This window comes from Oncorhynchus mykiss, chromosome 11 (assembly GCF_057628025.1).
Source record: "Oncorhynchus mykiss isolate SJ-2025 chromosome 11, ASM5762802v1, whole genome shotgun sequence".
Classification (NCBI taxonomy): domain Eukaryota; kingdom Metazoa; phylum Chordata; class Actinopteri; order Salmoniformes; family Salmonidae; genus Oncorhynchus; species Oncorhynchus mykiss.
The window spans coordinates 45568891-45586990 of NC_143032.1; the positions used below are offsets into that span (position 1 = coordinate 45568891).

The 18100-nt window shown below is 40.4% G+C and overlaps 1 protein-coding gene across 4 annotated transcripts in view; it reads right to left on the reverse strand.

Annotated features, from left to right (window-relative positions):
• edil3a (EGF-like repeats and discoidin I-like domains 3a) overlaps window positions 1-18100 on the reverse strand; it is a 260282-nt gene that overhangs the window by 171245 nt on the left and 70937 nt on the right. For 2 of the 4 annotated variants that reach the window (XM_036935506.2, XM_036935509.2), the window contains one exon: window positions 7078-7107. In XM_036935506.2, the coding sequence (XP_036791401.1) occupies window positions 7078-7107 (30 nt within the window). Of the gene's footprint in view, window positions 1-7077; window positions 7111-18100 lie in introns of all 4 variants that reach the window. The other 2 variants (XM_036935505.2, XM_036935507.2) reach the window with 1 other exon arrangement.

Here is an 18100-nt window from a genome sequence, read left to right on the forward strand (position 1 = left end):
TGACTAATAAAATTTGATTTGATTTCATCTTCCTAATATTGAGTTGCACTCCCTTTAGCCCTCAGAACATCCTCAATTCATCAGGGCATGGACAGGGCAAGGTGTCGAAAGCATTCCACAGGGATGCTGGCCCATGTTGACTCCAATGCCTCCCACAGTTGTGTCACGTTAGCTGGATTTCCTTTGGGTGGTGGACCATTATTCTTACACATTGGAAACTGTTGAGTGTGAAAAACCCAGCAGCGTTGCAGTTCTTGACACACTCAAACCGATGTGCATGTCACCTACTAACATACCGCGTTCATAGGCACTTAAATATTTTGTCTTGCCCAATCACCCTCTGAATGGGACATACACAATACATTTCTCAATTGTCTCAAGGCTTAACAATCCTTCTTTAACTTGTCTCCTTCCCTTCATCTACATTTACCAAGTACACTCCTAATGTTTTGTACACTGTGTATAAACACAACCAAAGCTTGTAGTTTAACACCTGACCCTATCAAACAGCAAACATTGTCTGATTCCTGTGTGATACGTCCTGACTGGTGTTGGGGAACAGAGTCAAATGAAGGCCGTGTTCCATTGATGTCACACTTACATATCTTCTATATTTGAGAGATGTCAACAAACAGCACATGCAGTGCATTCGGAAAGTATTCAGACACCTTTGCTTTTTCCACAGTTACATTACAGCCTTATTTTAAAATTGATTAAATAAAAAAATACTCATCAATCTACACACAATACCCAATAATGACGACCCAAAACAGGTTTTTAGAAATTCCTTATTTAGATAAGAATGGAAGAAGTTTGGAACCATTAAGACACAGCCTAGAGCTGGCCGCTCGGCCAAACCGAGCCCTCGTGAGAGAAGGGCCTTGGTCAGGGAGGTGACCAAGAACCCGATGGTCACTCTGACAGAACTCCAGAGTTTCTCTGTGGAGATGGGAGAATCTTCTAGAAGGACAACCATCTCTGCAGCACTCCACCAATCAGGCTTTTATGGTAGAGTGGCCAGACGAAGCCACTCCTCAGTAAAAGGCACATGACAGCTCACTTGGTTTGAATTTCTGATCTGATGAAACCAAGAATCAACTCTTTGGCCTAAATGCCAAGCGTCACGTCTGGAGGAAACCTTGTACCATCCATACGGTGAATCATGGTGTTGGCAGCATCATGCTGTGTGGATGTTTTTCAGCAGCAGGGACTGGGAGACTAATCAGGATCAAGGGAAATATGAACAGAGAGATCCTGGATGAAAACCTTCTTCAGAGCTCTCAGGACCTCAGACTGGGGCAAAGTTTCACTTTCCAACAGGACAACAACCCTAGGTGCACAGCCAAGACAATGCAGGAATTGCTTCGGGACAAGTCTCTGAATGTGCTTGAGTGGCCCAGCCAGGGCCCGGACTGGAACCCGATCGAACATCTCTGGAGAGACCTGCAAATAGTTGTTCAGCGACGCTCCCCATCCAACCTGACAGACCTTGAAAGGATCTGCAGAGAACAATGGGAGACTCTAGGCTGTAATCACTGCCAAAGGTGCATCAACAAAGTACTGAGTAAATTGTCTGAATACTTATGTAAATGTGATATTTCAGGTTTGCATTTGTAATAAAAACCTGTTTTTGCTTTGTCATTTTGGGGTATTGTGTGTAGATAAAAAAACATCTGGAAAAAGTCAAGGGGTCTGAATACTTTACGAATGCACTATATCATCACCTCATGGCTCCCGAGTGGTGCAGCGGTCTAAGGCACTGCATCTCAGTGCTAGAGGTGTCACTACAGACCCTGGTCCAATCCCGGGCTGTATCTCAACTGGCTGTCATCGGGAGTCGCATAGGGCAGTGCACAATTGGCCCAGCCTCGTCCGGGTTAGGGGAAGGATTTGCCAGGGTAGGCCGTCATTGCAAAACAATAATTTTTTCTTTACTGACTTGTCTTGTAAAATAAAGGTTAAATAAAAATAATTTAAAAAATTCCAGGTGGGGACTACTAAGCAGAGAAGTGTGTGCCTTCCTGCTTGTGTGCATGCTTGTGTATGCATGAGGGAGTAATTGAAATGGCATCACCCTATACTACATGTGTTTTGTCTTACATATTGTTTAAATGTTTTCATTCGCAAACTCAAAGAGCTTGTGATATGAAATGCCACAAGGAGAATATTTATTTTGCTATGGAAAAAAAAAACAGAGGCTTTATCCCTAAAAAATATCAAACAACAATGTCAGATATATGAACAGTCCCAGATTAAGTTAAGCCGTATACTTGAAGAAGAAAGAGGAAAATCAATGTAACCATGTCAAGAAGGAGATGGGATTGAGTAGACTTACACAGGACAAGAACATGAATATATAAATGCTGTTTTTTAATAGAGCCAGCAATGCAGTGTGTTGGCCACAGTTGAATATGTCAAATCCATCTAAATTCATGGATTCAGGAATTCATTTCCATTCCAATTGAACAATTCCAAATAAAACTGACTATAAGTGAAATGGAATTTATCCCCAACAATACATAGGATCATCTATCTATCCTGTATACCCAAAGTAGTCGCATTACAACCAGAAAAAATAACAACCGAGATAACAATGAACTCGCTCAACCCCTACCAAAAAAACACATGTGGAAAATCATGTGATTTCACTTTGTGAAACCATGTGGTTTTTTAACACTTCACACGTGGATCGTTTACACATGATATTTCACAGGGAATGCCCTGCAAACAAAAATTAGACTTCAGGATGTCCCCGGAACTTCATGCAGTCTTTTCAACTCACGTATTTGACACACTTGATTACATTGTATGTGTTTGTTTTTACAGTAATTATTATTGAACATGTCCTCACCTGGGATTTGAAGTTACAACCTCTTGGTTCACGGCATTCAGAGCTTCCTGCTACGCCACCATGTCTGTGTGAATAACTGATTACACCTGTATTCCTACCCTTGGACTTCAAAGTAAATATAAACTTTGTTAAAAAAACACTCAAGAACAACTATTATATTTATCATAGTGATTCAGGAGTAACATTAAAACAGAATAATATGCCCCACCAACATTAGACAACTATACAAATTGCTGAAACTAAAATAGCAGTGCAGATGGCACTATTTTGCTAAGTGCAGAGATGTATTAAAGGTAATGAATCTGCAGGGAACTTCTGAGAATGCTACAGACTTTGTGGCACAGCAGAATGATCAGTGTACTCCACATCTAGAGGCTGTGAGTTCAAATCTCATGTCAAATGTAATAATATTGATTAAATATGTTTACACTATTTTCGCTGAGCACTGTACCACTTACCTTAAAACCCCCATACCATGTCATTACTTTCCTTTAAAAAAAAACATGTGCAATGTGCAGTTTCACATGTGAAAATCTGATTTTCAAATGTGAAATAGCTGTTTTCACATGTTGAGCTGATATTTTCACAAGCAAAAACAAAAGAGAGGTCAGTTGTTCACATGTGAAACCATGTGTTGACACAACCTTTTCACGTGAGGAGAAAAAAACATTTTCACCTCACGTGAATTGCAGCTGTGCATTTTCACATGCAAAAAACTTTCACGTGAAAACCTAACTCTTACATGTGGGATTGCATTTGCAGTTTTGCATGTGAAAACCTTTCAAATTTTATTACGTTTAGTTTCATGGTATCACATGTAAAAAATGTGCATCCTGATGTCACATTTATTTCACATGAGATCATGTTTTCACATTCTCATATGTTTTCACATGTGTAGTTTCATGTTATCACATGTTGCTTTTATATTTTGTCATATGTTATCACATGACAGTTTTTTTCAATTGCAAACAAGCATCGGTCAATACTGAAGCCACTTTTTCAAAACTCTTCACAGTCTGCATTACCAACATGCATCTTGGCCAAACAGTTAATCTCACCTCCAAAACCAAAACACTTCATACATGTCTCAAAACAAGCTTGTTTGACCATAACACTGGCAACAACTCCAACTCAGAAAGCATACATTGTCACTCATAACACTGACCTAAAAAAACACTAACAGGGAATATTACATAAATGATGAATTTTTTTTTTTTTTTTACATAAATCAGTATTTCATTGTAGAATAAGAATAACACCTTTTCACTTTATTGACTGTACTAAAGTATATGTAGCAAGAATTAATCAGAAAAACACCAATTTGCTTCAATAGCCTTAATTTTTTTCTATATCTTTGCATATAGTAATTTACTTGTGAAAAATAAAAAGTTGAAACAAAAAACTAATTCCTGAAACTCCAGGGCTGCAATAATAATAATTTTATAAAAAGTCAACATGTATAGCATAACCACTCACTCATACTGTACAGTACAGTGAGGGTTCTAGTTCTGCCTCTCTCCTGCATTTGGCCACACGTTCTCATCAACATCTCATTGTATGTCTTCTCTGGCGATGCACCTTGGAAAGTATCTTCTGGAATGTCTAATCCAACCCTGGCAGTTTTCAGGAGAAGAGTCTCCACACCCTGGCAGTCTTCAGGAGAAGAGTCTCCACACCCCGCATTCATGGCATCCAGTAAGGACATCTGGTCATGTGGATGGTGGTCATAAACCTTCCACCTCCACGCAGAGAAAAACTCCTCTATGGGGTTTAGGAAGGGGGAGTATGGAGGCAGGAATAGTACTGACATCCTGGGATGTGTAGCAAACCAGTCTGACTGCAACAGAGTGGTGGAATGCCACATTATCTCACACAACAACAAAGGTAGGGGAGTTTCATGCCCCTCTCTCCTCCGCTGGCACAAGTCAATTATGCAGTTCATCCAGAAAATAAATGAGACTCTGTATTGTGGGGGCCAATGAGTGGTTTGTGTAACAGCAAACCATCATCAGACAGCGCTGCACACATTGTGATGTTAGCTCCTCTCTGGCCTGGGACATCCATGGTTGCTCTCTGTCCAAGCGTGTTTTTGCCTGATGTAATCCAGCTTCATCCACAAAGATGAACGTATATGCAGTTTGTCTGGCTTCCTTCTCCATTAGTCTCTAAAATATAGTAAATCCACAGTTTTATAGTACTTTACATTATGCATAGCTGTGTATGTACCCTGTTTGGTTATTGAACAGACATCGTACCTCGACATATTGATACTGGAGCTCTTTTACACGTTCTACGTTTCTCTTAAAGGGAACAGTGTACAACTGCTTCATCCTTATTTGTGTTTCTCTAGGACTCTGGAAATTGTTGTTGTGCTGACCGTATTCACATTCACAAAAGTGATATCGTCTGCCAGCACTCTGTCCCGAATTTCCCGCAGTTTTATTGCATTGTTGCCAATTACCATGTCAACAATGGCAATTTCCTGCACATCTGATAATATTCTGCCTCTCCGTCCTGTGGGAGGCAACCTTTGGATCCTACTGAAAATCACAAAACAATAAATATATTTCAAAATGTCAGTACATGTAAAAATGTGAACATACTGTATTGTACTGTAATGAATAGTTAAATTATCATTGAAGGATGCACATCTCACCTGTTGTTTTGCCGGAGAATTCGTACTATTGATGCTACTGTTGAACGCTGCAGATTTGGTTGCACCCTTAAACCGGTCTCTCTCAAAGAGACACCATGGTTTACAACATGGCCAATAATTGTGGCCACTTTGCTATATGTTTCAATCTGGTTACTGCAGAAATGCATGACATTTGCCATCACTGTTTTGTATGTGTTTTTAAAAGTTTTGTAAACTGTATGTTAGCATTTGAAAGCATGTGCTGCAATCTATGTATATAGTTTTGCAGGTAGTGGAGTATGAATGAGAAAATAGTTCATGGATTTCAGAGAATGTGGTCATTGAATGCATTTTGTGTGAAAGCAATGAAAGATTAGTCACCATTTGGTCCACACACAGTTCTGTTTCGCTGATTGTGTGAAGAGTTTTGACCAATGCATGTTAGCAATTGAAAAAAACTAACTTCATATAAGATCATGTGATATTCATGTTGCTTTTCCATCTAAAATGCCAAAGAATATTTCAGTTATTCTTCCTTTTGTTAATAAACTGTTCCATGAAATTCATACAGAACTTCTAAAAAGTTTATTCTGAGACTCTCCTTACTTTCAGGTTAGCTGGAAATTGCATGTGATTGCTAAACATGCTTTCTGAGGGCTTTTATGATAATCCACTATGCTGATCTTAACCCTGCTGTGCACCGTATGCTAATAGTAAGTGAATTAAATATCATTAGCCAGCTCCTTGGGGGAAGAGTGCTTATGGAAGTACACTAACCAGAGCTAAGCTAAGATAGGAACTTGCTACAGGGATGGAAATATCTCCACTAACTAACTACACTGATTCGTAACTATTTACAAGTTAGAAAAATGTGTAGAATGCCTATTGAGGCTTTTTTATAGATGAGGACTCTGAAAAGGTTATCTAATGGAAGAATCACTACTATCGCCTTGGCTCAATTACAGATCACTCACTAAGAAAAAGGATAACATGAGTTTAATTCTTTCATTCATATTTGCGTGATCAAATGTTGTTGATTTGTTTAGATTTTTGGCGGCAGTTTCGAGTTGTCGTTCAATGACAAAGAATGAAAATGTTAGGTGACATTTGCTGTTGCAAGGGAGAACAGCAGACGTCTCTGATTGGTTCAATGAAAAGAAAGAGAGGCACTAAAAGTGATGATCTAAGCTTGCAAAAAAAGGGGTAAAAAGAGAACTTATCAAAAAAAGAAAGACAATTGGAGATCAGTCAACCCAAGAGTGCTGACTAGGCATAATCAATCAATCAATGCAGCAGGAGTCACAGCCGTCAATGAGGAAGGAGAAGGGTGGGATAAGGTCTTGAAATCTACATGGTTCTGTGTGTGTGTCTTGTTGCACCACATGATATATTACCTTGAATGGGAGTTGGTGTTACTGCACTGTGTGTGTGTGTGTGTGGGGGGGGGGGGGGGGGGGGGGGGGGGGATTGAAAGAGTAAGAAAGTGGTTGAAAGGATACATGACATGTCATAGGATTTTACTGCTGATAGGTAGAACACACACACACACACACGAGGGGAACACAAGATACCAAGTGTAGAAATATCCCACCTGCTGAAGTCGTCTCCTCCTCACCATCTGCTGCTGTAGAGATAGAGGGGTGGGGGGGGGGGGGGGGGGGAGAAAGGAGAGAAAGATATATAATTGTGACATAATTAGAAAGGATTTAATGGTATAACTCAATCATGAACACTGAATGTTTTGCATTTGCAATAAACTCAATCGGATGAGTGACAAACACTCAGTTACAGTGCCTTGCAAAAGTATTCATCCCCCTTGGCGATTTTCCTATTTTGTTGCATTACATTCTGTAATTTAAATGGATTTTATTTGGATTTCATGTAATGGACATACACAAAATAGTCCAAATAGGTGAAGTGAAATGGAAAAAATTACTTGTCTCAATTCATGTGCATGCATACGTATTTAACCCCTTTGCTATGAAGCCCCTAAATAAGATCTTGATCAACCAATTACCTTCAGAAGTCACATAATTAGTTAAATAAAGTCCACCACCAAGCAAGCGGCACCATGAAGCTCAAGGATCTTCTCAAACAGGTCAGGGACAAAGTTGTGGAGAAGTACAGGTCAGGGTTGGGTTATAAAAAACAATATACGAAACTTTGAAAATCCCATGGAGCACCATTAAATCCATTATTAAAAAATGTAAAGAATATGGCACCACAACAAACCTGCCAAGAGAGGGCTACCGACCAGACAAGGACGACATTAATCAAAGAGGCAACAAAGAGATCAAAGATAACCCTGATGGATCTCCAAAGATCCACAGCGGAGATTGGACCACTTTAAGCCGTACACTCCACAGTGCTGGGCTTTACGGAAGAGTGGCCAGAAAAAAGCCATTGCTTAAAGAAAAAAATAAGCAAACACGTTTGATGTTTGCCAAAAGGCATGTGGGAGACTCCCCAAACATATGGAAGAAGGTAATATGATGAGACTCAAATGTAGCTTTTTGGCCATCAAGGAAAACGTTATGTCTGGTGCAAACCCAACACTTCTCATTATCCATAGAACACCATCCCCACAGTGAAACATGGTGGTGACAGCATGATGTTCTGGGGATGTTTTTCATCGGCGGGGATTGGGAAACGGGTCAGATTTGAAGGAATGAAGGATGGCAGGGATACAGGGAAATTTTTGAGGGAAACCTGTTTCAGTCTTCCAGAGATTTGACTGGGACAGAGGTTCTCCTTCCAGCAGGACAATGACCCTAAGCATACTGCTAAAGCAACACTTGGGTAGTTTAAGGGGAAATATTTTAATGTCTTGGAATGGCCTAGTCAAAGCCCAGACGCCAATCCAATTGAGAATCTGTGGTATGACTTAAATATTGCTGTACACCAGCGGAACCCATCCAACTTGAAGGAGCTGGAGCAGTTTTGCCTTAAAGAATGGGCAAAAATCCCAGTGGCTAGATGTGCCAAGCTTATATAGACATACCCCAAGAGACTTGCAGCTGTATTTGTTGCAAAATATGGCTCTATAAAGTATTGATTGGGGGGGGGTGAATAGTTATGCAAGCTCAAGTTTTCAGTTTTTTTGTCTTATTTCTTGTTTGTCTCACAACAAAAAAATATTTTGCATCTTAAAAGTGGTAGGCATGCTGTTTAAATCAAATGATACAAACCTCCCAAAAAATCTGTTTTAATTCCAGGCTGTAAGGCAACTAAATAGGAAAAATTCCAAGGGGGGTGAATACTATCGCAAGCCACTGTATGCCCTCGCAATGGCCGGTGCCCATTTGAATGTGAGTTTGCATGACCGGCCGGCCGTTGCCCGCTGATCAGCAAAAGGCTCATTATATACTTAACAAAAATACAAACGTAATGTGTGAAGTGTTGGTTTCATAAACTCAATTTAAAAGTACCCAGTAATGTTCCATATAAACCAAAAGCTTATTTCTCTCAAATTCTGTGCACGAAATAGTTCACATTCCTGTTAGAGTATTTCGTATTTGCCAAAATAATCCATCCACCTGACAGGTGTGGCATATCAAAAAGCTGATTAAACAGCATGATCATTACACATGGGCATCTTGTGCTGGGGACAATAAAAGACTGAAATGTGCAGTTTTGTCACGTAACACAATGCCACAGATGTCTCAAGTTTTGAAGGAGTGTACAATTGGCATGCTAACTGCAGGAATATCCACCAGAGCTGTTGCTAGATCATTTAATCCATCTCCAACATTGTTTTGGAGAATTTGGCAGTACGTCCAACCGGCCTCACAACTGCAGACCAGGTGTAACCATGCCAGTCCAGGACCTCCACATCCATCTATGTCACCTGCGGGATCATCTGAGACCAGTCATCCAGACAGCTGATGAAACTGTGGGTTTGCACAACTGAAAAAGGACAATATACCTTTACAGACACCTCTCTGTATTTTGATACTTTGGCTAAATAGCCCAGTGTTTTTTATTTGATTTATTGACATAAATTACAATAGGAATAAAAATCACTGAATTACAAAAATATCCTCCAATCCTCTGTATGTAATTATTGAAGGAGATTCACGTCATATACTGTAGGCCTACCGTAGGCAACATGAGTCTCACTAGTTTTGTATAATATGCTGTTAAAAGTGGTGGTCTTATTTATTGCAATTGGATTTGAAGTAATAGTCTACAACTATTTTAGCACTGTTTTGCGCTGCTCTGAGACAAGCATGAGGTCTGTTCTTGATAAATCAATTACATTTTTATTTTCACTGAATTGAACCCTGGTCTCCTGCGTGCCCACTCAACACGGGGATTCTTTAGCTAAATAGCCCAGCACTGTACTCCCGACCGTCATACAGCCTGGAATCAAACCAGGGTCTGTAGTGACTTCTTTAGCGCTGAGCCAAGCATTCCAGGTAAAGCTGGTTAGGAGAATGCCAAGAGTCCAAAGGGTGACTACTTTGACGCATCCAAAAAAGAAAATATATTTTAATTTGTTTAACAATTTGTTGGTTACTACATTATTCCATATGTGTTATTTCATAGTTTTGATGTATTCACTACCATTCCACTATGTAGAAAATAAAGAGGTGGTGTGTCCAAACTTTTGACTGGTACTGTATAAAACACATTTCTTTTGTGTGTCAATTTCAGAAAAGACCACCCAACTAAAAAGTGGTTCCTATCTGGTCTTTGCCAGAATTGCCAGATGGCCAATCTGGGCGTATTGAATGCATTTTCTGTGGTGTTATTGATGTAAACATTATATTGCAATCTAAGGAGAGTATGTCTGTATTTCTCAGGCGTTGAGGGCCTGTCTAATAATAAGGAGAGGACTCCCAAATTATTATACAATTTTATGTGCACGTTTTCATCTTAAACACTGTATACTAATGAAATATTAGCATATGGGAAGAGTAATGAGCAGAGAGATCAGAATAACAGCTCCTGACTTGTTATAACTTTCTTGTTGTTAAGAGTGAGATTAACAAAATAAAATTTGCAAAAAATATATAGGTAATCAAACTGAAGATCAACACAGGAGGAAAAGATTGACAGAGTGAGTTAAAAGACCAATCTTAATTATGCTAGCTAGCCAAATAAAATTTGTCAGCCAGTTTACGTCCAGCTCTAACTGGTGGTAACCATAGCAACATGGTCACTAAGGCAGCTAGCAGCACCAGCAGCAGAGACTTTCCTACCTTTAAAAAAAGAAATTACAGCAGAAAGGCTCCGGCCACCGGACTGATGACACTCTTCAGGGCGAGTGTGGGGAGCCGGCACAGGATGCATCGGGCTGGGAATGCGCACTGGAGGCCTGGTGTGTGGAGCCGGCACAGGTTGCACCGGACTGATGACATGCTCTTCTGATGACATGCTCTTCAGGGCGGGTGCGGGGAGCCGGAACAGGAACTACCGGGCTAGGAAGGCGCATTGGAGGCCTGGTGCGTGGAGCCGGCACAGGTTGCACCGGGCTGATGACACTCTTCAGGCCGAGTGTGGGGAGCCGGCACAGGACGTACCGGGCTGGGAAGGCACACTGGAGGCCTGGTGTGTTGAGCCGGCATAGGTTGCACCGGACTGATGACATGCTCCTCATAACGCCTGCGCTGCAGCATACTCCTAGCCAACATCTCTCTCCGATATCCCTCCTCAAACTACTCCATCGACTTCCAGACAGTCTCTGGCTCTCTCCTCGGCTCGGCCGACCTCCCCTTGTCCGACTCCCACCAAGGAAGGGTTGCCCTTGTGCTGTTTGTGGCCGTGGACCCCGGCATCATCGCTGTCCTCCTTTACTCCTCGGCGACTCCCGCCAAGGAAGGGTCTCGCATCCACCTAGTATCTCTTCCCATGACCAACTCTCCTTCACCTCCTGGGCAGGCTGCTTGGTCCTGCCTTGGTGGGATATTCTGTCACGACCGTAGTATTAATAATTGGACCAAGGCGCAGAGTGAGTATAGTTCCACATTTTAATGATAGTGAGACTTCCAAAACAACACAGACATCATGATCGTGAAATACGTAGCGCACATAGGCAATCACACAAAACAATATCCCACATCGCAGGTTGGAAAAAGGACATACTAAGTATGATCCCGAATTAGAGGTAACAATCATCAGCTGCCTCCAATTGGGAACCATACACACATACCAACATAGAAATATAATACCTAAAAACCCCCCTAGTCACGCCCTGACCTAAAACACCATAGAGAACCCCCGAGGGCTCTCTATGGTCAGGGCGTGACACTGGTTTTTAATGGAATATCTACATAGGCATAGAGGCCCATTATAAACAACCATCACTCCTGTGTTAGCTAATTCAAGTTTATAATTTTAAAAGGCTAATTGATCATTAGAAAACCCTTTTGCAATTATGTTTGCACAGCTGAAAACTGCTGTCCTGATTAAAGAAGCAATTACACTGGCCTTCTTTAGACTAGTTGAGTATCTGGAGCATCAGCATTTGTGGGATAGATTACGGGCACATAATGGCCAAAAACAAATAACTTTCTCCTGAAACTCGTCAGTCTATTCTTGTTCTGAGAAATGAAGGCTATTCCATGCGAGGAATTGCCAAGAAACTGAAGATCTTGTGCAATGCTGTGTACTACTCCTTTCACAGAACAGCAAAAACTGGCTCTAACCAGAATAGAAAGAGGAGTGGGAGGCCCCGATGCACAACTGAGCAAGAGGACAAGTACATTAGTGTCTAGTTTGAGAAACAGATGCCTCACAAGTCCTCAACTGGCAGCTTCATTAAATAGTACACCAGTCTAACACCAGTCTCAACGTCAACAGTGAAGGGGCGACTCCGGGATGCTGGCCTTCTACACCTTAATGATGCAGTGAATTAACTGAGAGACAAAGCACGCAGGGCATTCTAAGCCATTAAAAAAACACTTCAAATTGAAATACCTAATTTGGCTAAAACTGCATGCAGAGTTCTGTAAGATTCTCCTACGTCAGGAGGAAATCTACAAACAATGCTTGCAGCGCAGAGTTGGGCAAATAGCCACAGAAAAAAAATAGCACTTAAGATTTGGAAACGTCTAAAATAGTGACCACCTCCCATATTATTACCAAGCCCTGCAATACCAAGAGCTAAGCAAAGAAAATAATCCCCTCATCCAGCTGGTCCTGGGATTGAGTTCACAAACCTGTTTTACTAACACACTGAAGCCTCAGGACCAGAACATCCGATCAATCAGATCAAAACAAATTACTACACAGTCAAAACAGAATTACATTACTTATTGGGAAACACAAGCACAATACAAAATGCAGTGCTATCTGGCCCTAAATCGACAGTACACCGTGGCAAACAATTTGACCATGGTTACTGATCAAAACTACAGACAAACCTTGACAAAGTACATCCTTGCCATTGAGAGGGGTATGCTTATTCCTATAAGCACATGCTTATTGTTAAGCTTTGGCAATATGTACAGTTCTATGTTATGCCAATAAAGAAAATTGGGAAGAGGGAGAGAGAGAATAATCAGGGCTATGCTGACATCAGTATTCAACGTTGTGATGTCGCAACATTTCCCTCCATTCCACACATTTCAGCTACAAACATTGTTTCCGGGGCCTAAGCAGTCACTTATGTTGCTTATGCCGTGGGCTGGCCCTGCAATAAGGGAGTGTTTTTTTTATTGTTTACCAGAAACACTAATGTTTATGCAAATGATGTCTTTGTTTTCATGAACATATTAATTGTTGGCCATTTTTATGTCAAGTGTGCAATAGCTTTGCCTGTGAAGTATTATCAGTCTGTTCATTGAAAAGTTAGGCGGTGTATTATCGACGACATGTTGTGAATGGTTTATGCCAGGATAGGACAGGTCCTTTCATCCACATGCCCACTCTCCTTATTCATTTAGGCTAGCTCTATAGTTGCTAGCTCTGACAGATATACTCAGTTGTGTGAGTGTATTTTACTGCTAGGCCTACCGTCAATTGTATAGACATTTTGACTTTGTACTCTAGTCGAGTTAGTAGGCTATAGTATTGAACAAATAACTAATTGGTTTTCAACCAAGTTAAGAATTTTGTCATCTATTCTTCATAATTTTGCCATTTGTATACAGTATATCTCTGTATCTAGTCTCTTTATCGCTGTCTCCATTGTAAATAACATTTAATTCCAACCAAGGTGCATGACATCAGAGACAGATTGGACATGTTCAGCCATTCTTGGAGGACAAAATTAATGGAAAATCAAGATACTTCATGTGTTTTAAAAGCCTGTTGAGCATTTCAGGGAAAACTCCTAGCTCCTCTAACATTTATCATTTGGACAGTGTCATAGTGCGCTTACCGTATTATGACAGCTCATCTGTCAGCTGACAGTTGCCATAAAACAGACCCATATGAATGACCATCCATGAAAACCTATAAAAGGCCCTGAAGTAATCATTTCACTGTTGGTCTACACCATACACAAACATACAGTACGTGCACCCACGCCCAGACAGAAATGTACTATTCCAATGATATATTGTCCAGCCCAAGGTTATCTTTGGCTGCAACTAGCCCACCAACACTGAGGAATTGTCCTGAACAGCAAACACAAAAACATGGCCAGGGGTCCAGACATACACTTAGGTCGGAGTCATTACAACCCGTTTTTCAACCACTCCACAAATTTCTTGTTAACAAACTATAGTTTTGGCAAGTCGGATAGGACATCTACTTCGTGCATGACAAATCAAATCAAATCAAATCAAATCAAATTTTATTTGTCACATACACATGGTTAGCAGATGTTAATGCGAGTGTAGCGAAATGCGAAATACACAAGTAATCTGTCCAACAATTGTTTACAGACAGATTATTTAACATATAATTCACTGTATCACAATTCCAGTGGGTCAGAAGTTTTCATACACTAAGTTGACTGTACCTTTAAACAGCTTGGAAAATTCCAGAAAATGATGTCATGGCTAGAAGCTTCTGATAGGCTAAATGACATCATTTGAGTCAATTAGAGATGTACCTGTGGATGAATTTCAAGGCCTACCTTCAAACTCAGTGCCTCTTTGCTTGGCATCATGGGAAAATCAAAAGAAATCAGCTAAGACATCAGAATTTTTTTTTGTAGACCTCCACAAAAATGTCGAAACACCTGAAGGTACCACGTTCATCTGTACAAACAATGGTATGCAAGTATAAACACCATGGGACCACGAAGCCGTCATACCGCTTAGAAAGAAGAAGTTTTCTGTCTCCTAGAGACGAACGTACATTGGTGCGAAAAGTGCAAATAAATCACAGAACAACAGCAAAGGACCTTGTGAAGATGCTGGAGGAAACAGGTCCAAAAGTATCTATATAACCTGCAAGGCCGCTCAGCAAGGAAGAAGCCACTGCTCCAAAACCGCCATAAAAAAGCCAGACTACGGTTTGCAACTGCACATGGGGACAAAGATCGTACTTTTTTGGAGAAATGTCCTCTGGTCTGATGAAACAAAAATATAACTGTTTGGCCATAATGACCATCATTATGTTTGGAGGAAAAAGGGGGAGGCTTGCAAGCCAAATAACACATCCCAACTGTGAAGCACGGGGTGGCAGCATCATGTTGTGCTTTGCTGCAGGAGGGACTGGTGCACTTCACAAAATAGATGGCATCATGAGGTAGGAAAATTATGTGGATAAATTGAAGCAATATCTCAAGACATCAGTCAGGAAGTGTCACACCCTGACCATAGTTTGCTTTGTATGTGTGATCTGAGTGGGCATTGTATGTTACATGTCTAGTTTGTCTATTTCTATGTTTGGGCTGATATGGTTCTCAATCAGAGGCAGGTGTTAGTCATTGTCTCTGATTGGGAACCATATTTAGGTAGCCTGTTTGGTGTTGGGTTTTGTGGGTGATTGTTCTTGTCTCTGTGTTTGTTTCACCAGTATGTTTTTCTCACGTTTATTGTGTTGTTAGTTTGTTCATGTGTAGAGTCTTTATTAAAGAACCATGAATAGAAACCACGCTGCATTTTGGTCCGCCTCTCCTTCACCTCAAGAAAACCGTGACAGGAAGTTAAAGCTTGGTCGCAAATGAGTCTTCCAAATGGACAATGACCCAAAGCATACTTCTAAAGTTGTGAAAAATGGCTTAAGGACAACAAAGTCAAGGTATTGTAGTGGCCATCACAAAGCCCTGACCTCATCCTATAGAACGTTTGTGGGCAGAATTGAACAAGCCTGTGCGAGCAAGGAGGCCTACAAACCTGACTCAGTTACACCAGCTCTGTCAGGAGCTTGTCAGAAGCTTGTGGAAGGCTACCTGAAATGTTTCAGCCAAGCTAAACAATTTAAAGACAATGCTACCAAACACTAATTGAGTGTATATAAACTTCTGAAATCGATTCTCTTTAGTATTATTCTGACATTTCACATTCTTAAAATAAAGTGGTGATCCTAACTGACCTAAAACAGGACATTTTTATTCAGATTAAATGTCAGGAATTTGTGAAAAACTGAGTTTAAATGTGTTTGGCTAAGGTGTATGTAACCTTCCGACTTCAACTATATGTCTGTGTGTGCATTTGTGCGTGTATGAGTACATCTATGTATGATCATTCATACAGTATGCTGTTTTTGAAGCTAGTTGGATGAGGATGAATTATTCTCTGTAATGTTATTTTATTGTGGCTTTCCAAGAAAAACATATTGTTGACCTTGCTCAGCTCAATACAATTTGTACTGGGGGCATAACAAACATTCATTACTACAGCCCTATACATTTAAATTGGAGAACTAACAAATGCTCAAATGAACTATTGTTCTTGTTTTATTTTCCCAGTGCCTCCAAACATTTCTGTATATTGTTGATAAATACTATGTTTTTTGTTACGTTGTTTGGTAAAAATGGCTTACAGCAAGACTTTTTACACCACACATTTCTATGAAATAAGACTTGCTTAAGAGTTTAGTTGTCATTTCCCTAGCACCACAATATAAATAAACTCAAGCAATGCTGACAACATTATAAAACTACTCAAAGGCTTGACCATAGTGGGAAAAGCTCCAACCTCACTTTCCTTACAATTTGCAAACGCTTAAGAGAAAATAACATGACTATGGCATTATCAGTCATACAACTTGCAATTATTGTATCCTGTCAACATCTTCACCCTCTAAACGTTTACAAATTGCACAGTTTTCTAATTTAATGGATGTGGTGAGATTTGCCTCTTCCACTACAATTGTTGTCTAGGGCTTATTCTGTGACAAGTTGGTAGTAACTTCAAAGTGCAGTTCTATTGCTTGTGTGTCTGTGTCTATATACATTTTCTTTTTAAATAAGCAAGGAAGGAGAGGCGACCCAGCCTATTTTATTGTGGCAGAGTGGCACGTGTCAGTAAGCCTTATCAGATGTTGCCTGCTTGGAAAGTGTTGTTGAGGAGTTGCTGAACAACTGCAAATTGAACAAGTACTGACAGATGTAATAGTGACATAGGAGTACTCATAAATTAGATGGAAGGATACTGCCTTTCTGTACAGAATGGTATTCAGGACAGAGAAGCTCAAAAATGTAATCATATTCAATGTGTGTAGATCCACATATAGCACGTTTGCTTACTGATAAATCCAATATGTTCAACACAGTCAAATCCCAAACAGTAGCAGTGCATTAATGACATGTTAGAGGCATTATCATGCTTAAGAAGTTGCCAGATAAAAATAGAAAGTGTCAAGACTGATCAAACTGCAGTAATCATAGGTCAGTAACAAAGCAAACCGATGTTTCTGAAAAACAAATCCTATGAAAATACAGTTCTTAGCAACCATTTTAAGATACTTCACCACCCCAAACTATTTTCTCCTCCTGCTGAACATATTACAGTGCCTTGCGAAAGTATTCGGCCCCCTTGAACTTTGCGACCTTTCGCCACATTTCAGGCTTCAAACATAAAGATATAAAACTGTATTTTTTTGTGAAGAATCAACAACAAGTGGGACACAATCATGAAGTGGAACGACATTTATTGGATATTTCAAACTTTTTTAACAAATCAAAAACTGAAAAATTGGGCGTGCAAAATTATTCAGCCCCCTTAAGTTAATACTTTGTAGCGCCACCTTTTGCTGCAATTACAGCTGTAAGTCGCTTGGGGTATGTCTATCAGTTTTGCACATCGAGAGACTGACATTTTTTCCCATTCCTCCTTGCAAAACAGCTCGAGCTCAGTGAGGTTGGATGGAGAGCATTTGTGAACAGCAGTTTTCAGTTCTTTCCACAGATTCTCGATTGGATTCAGGTCTGGACTTTGACTTGGCCATTCTAACAGCTGGATATGTTTATTTTTGAACCATTCCATTGTAGATTTTGCTTTATGTTTTGTATCATTGTCTTCTTGGAAGACAAATCTCCGTCCCAGTCTCAGGTCTTTTGCAGACTCCATCAGGTTTTCTTCCAGAATGGTCCTGTATTTGGCTCCATCCATCTTCCCATCAATTTTAACCATCTTCCCTGTCCCTGCTGAAGAAAAGCAGGCCCAAACCATGATGCTGCCACCACTATGTTTGACAGTGGGGATGGTGTGTTCAGCTGTGTTGCTTTTACGCCAAACAAAACGTTTTGCGTTGTTGCCAAAAAGTTAAAT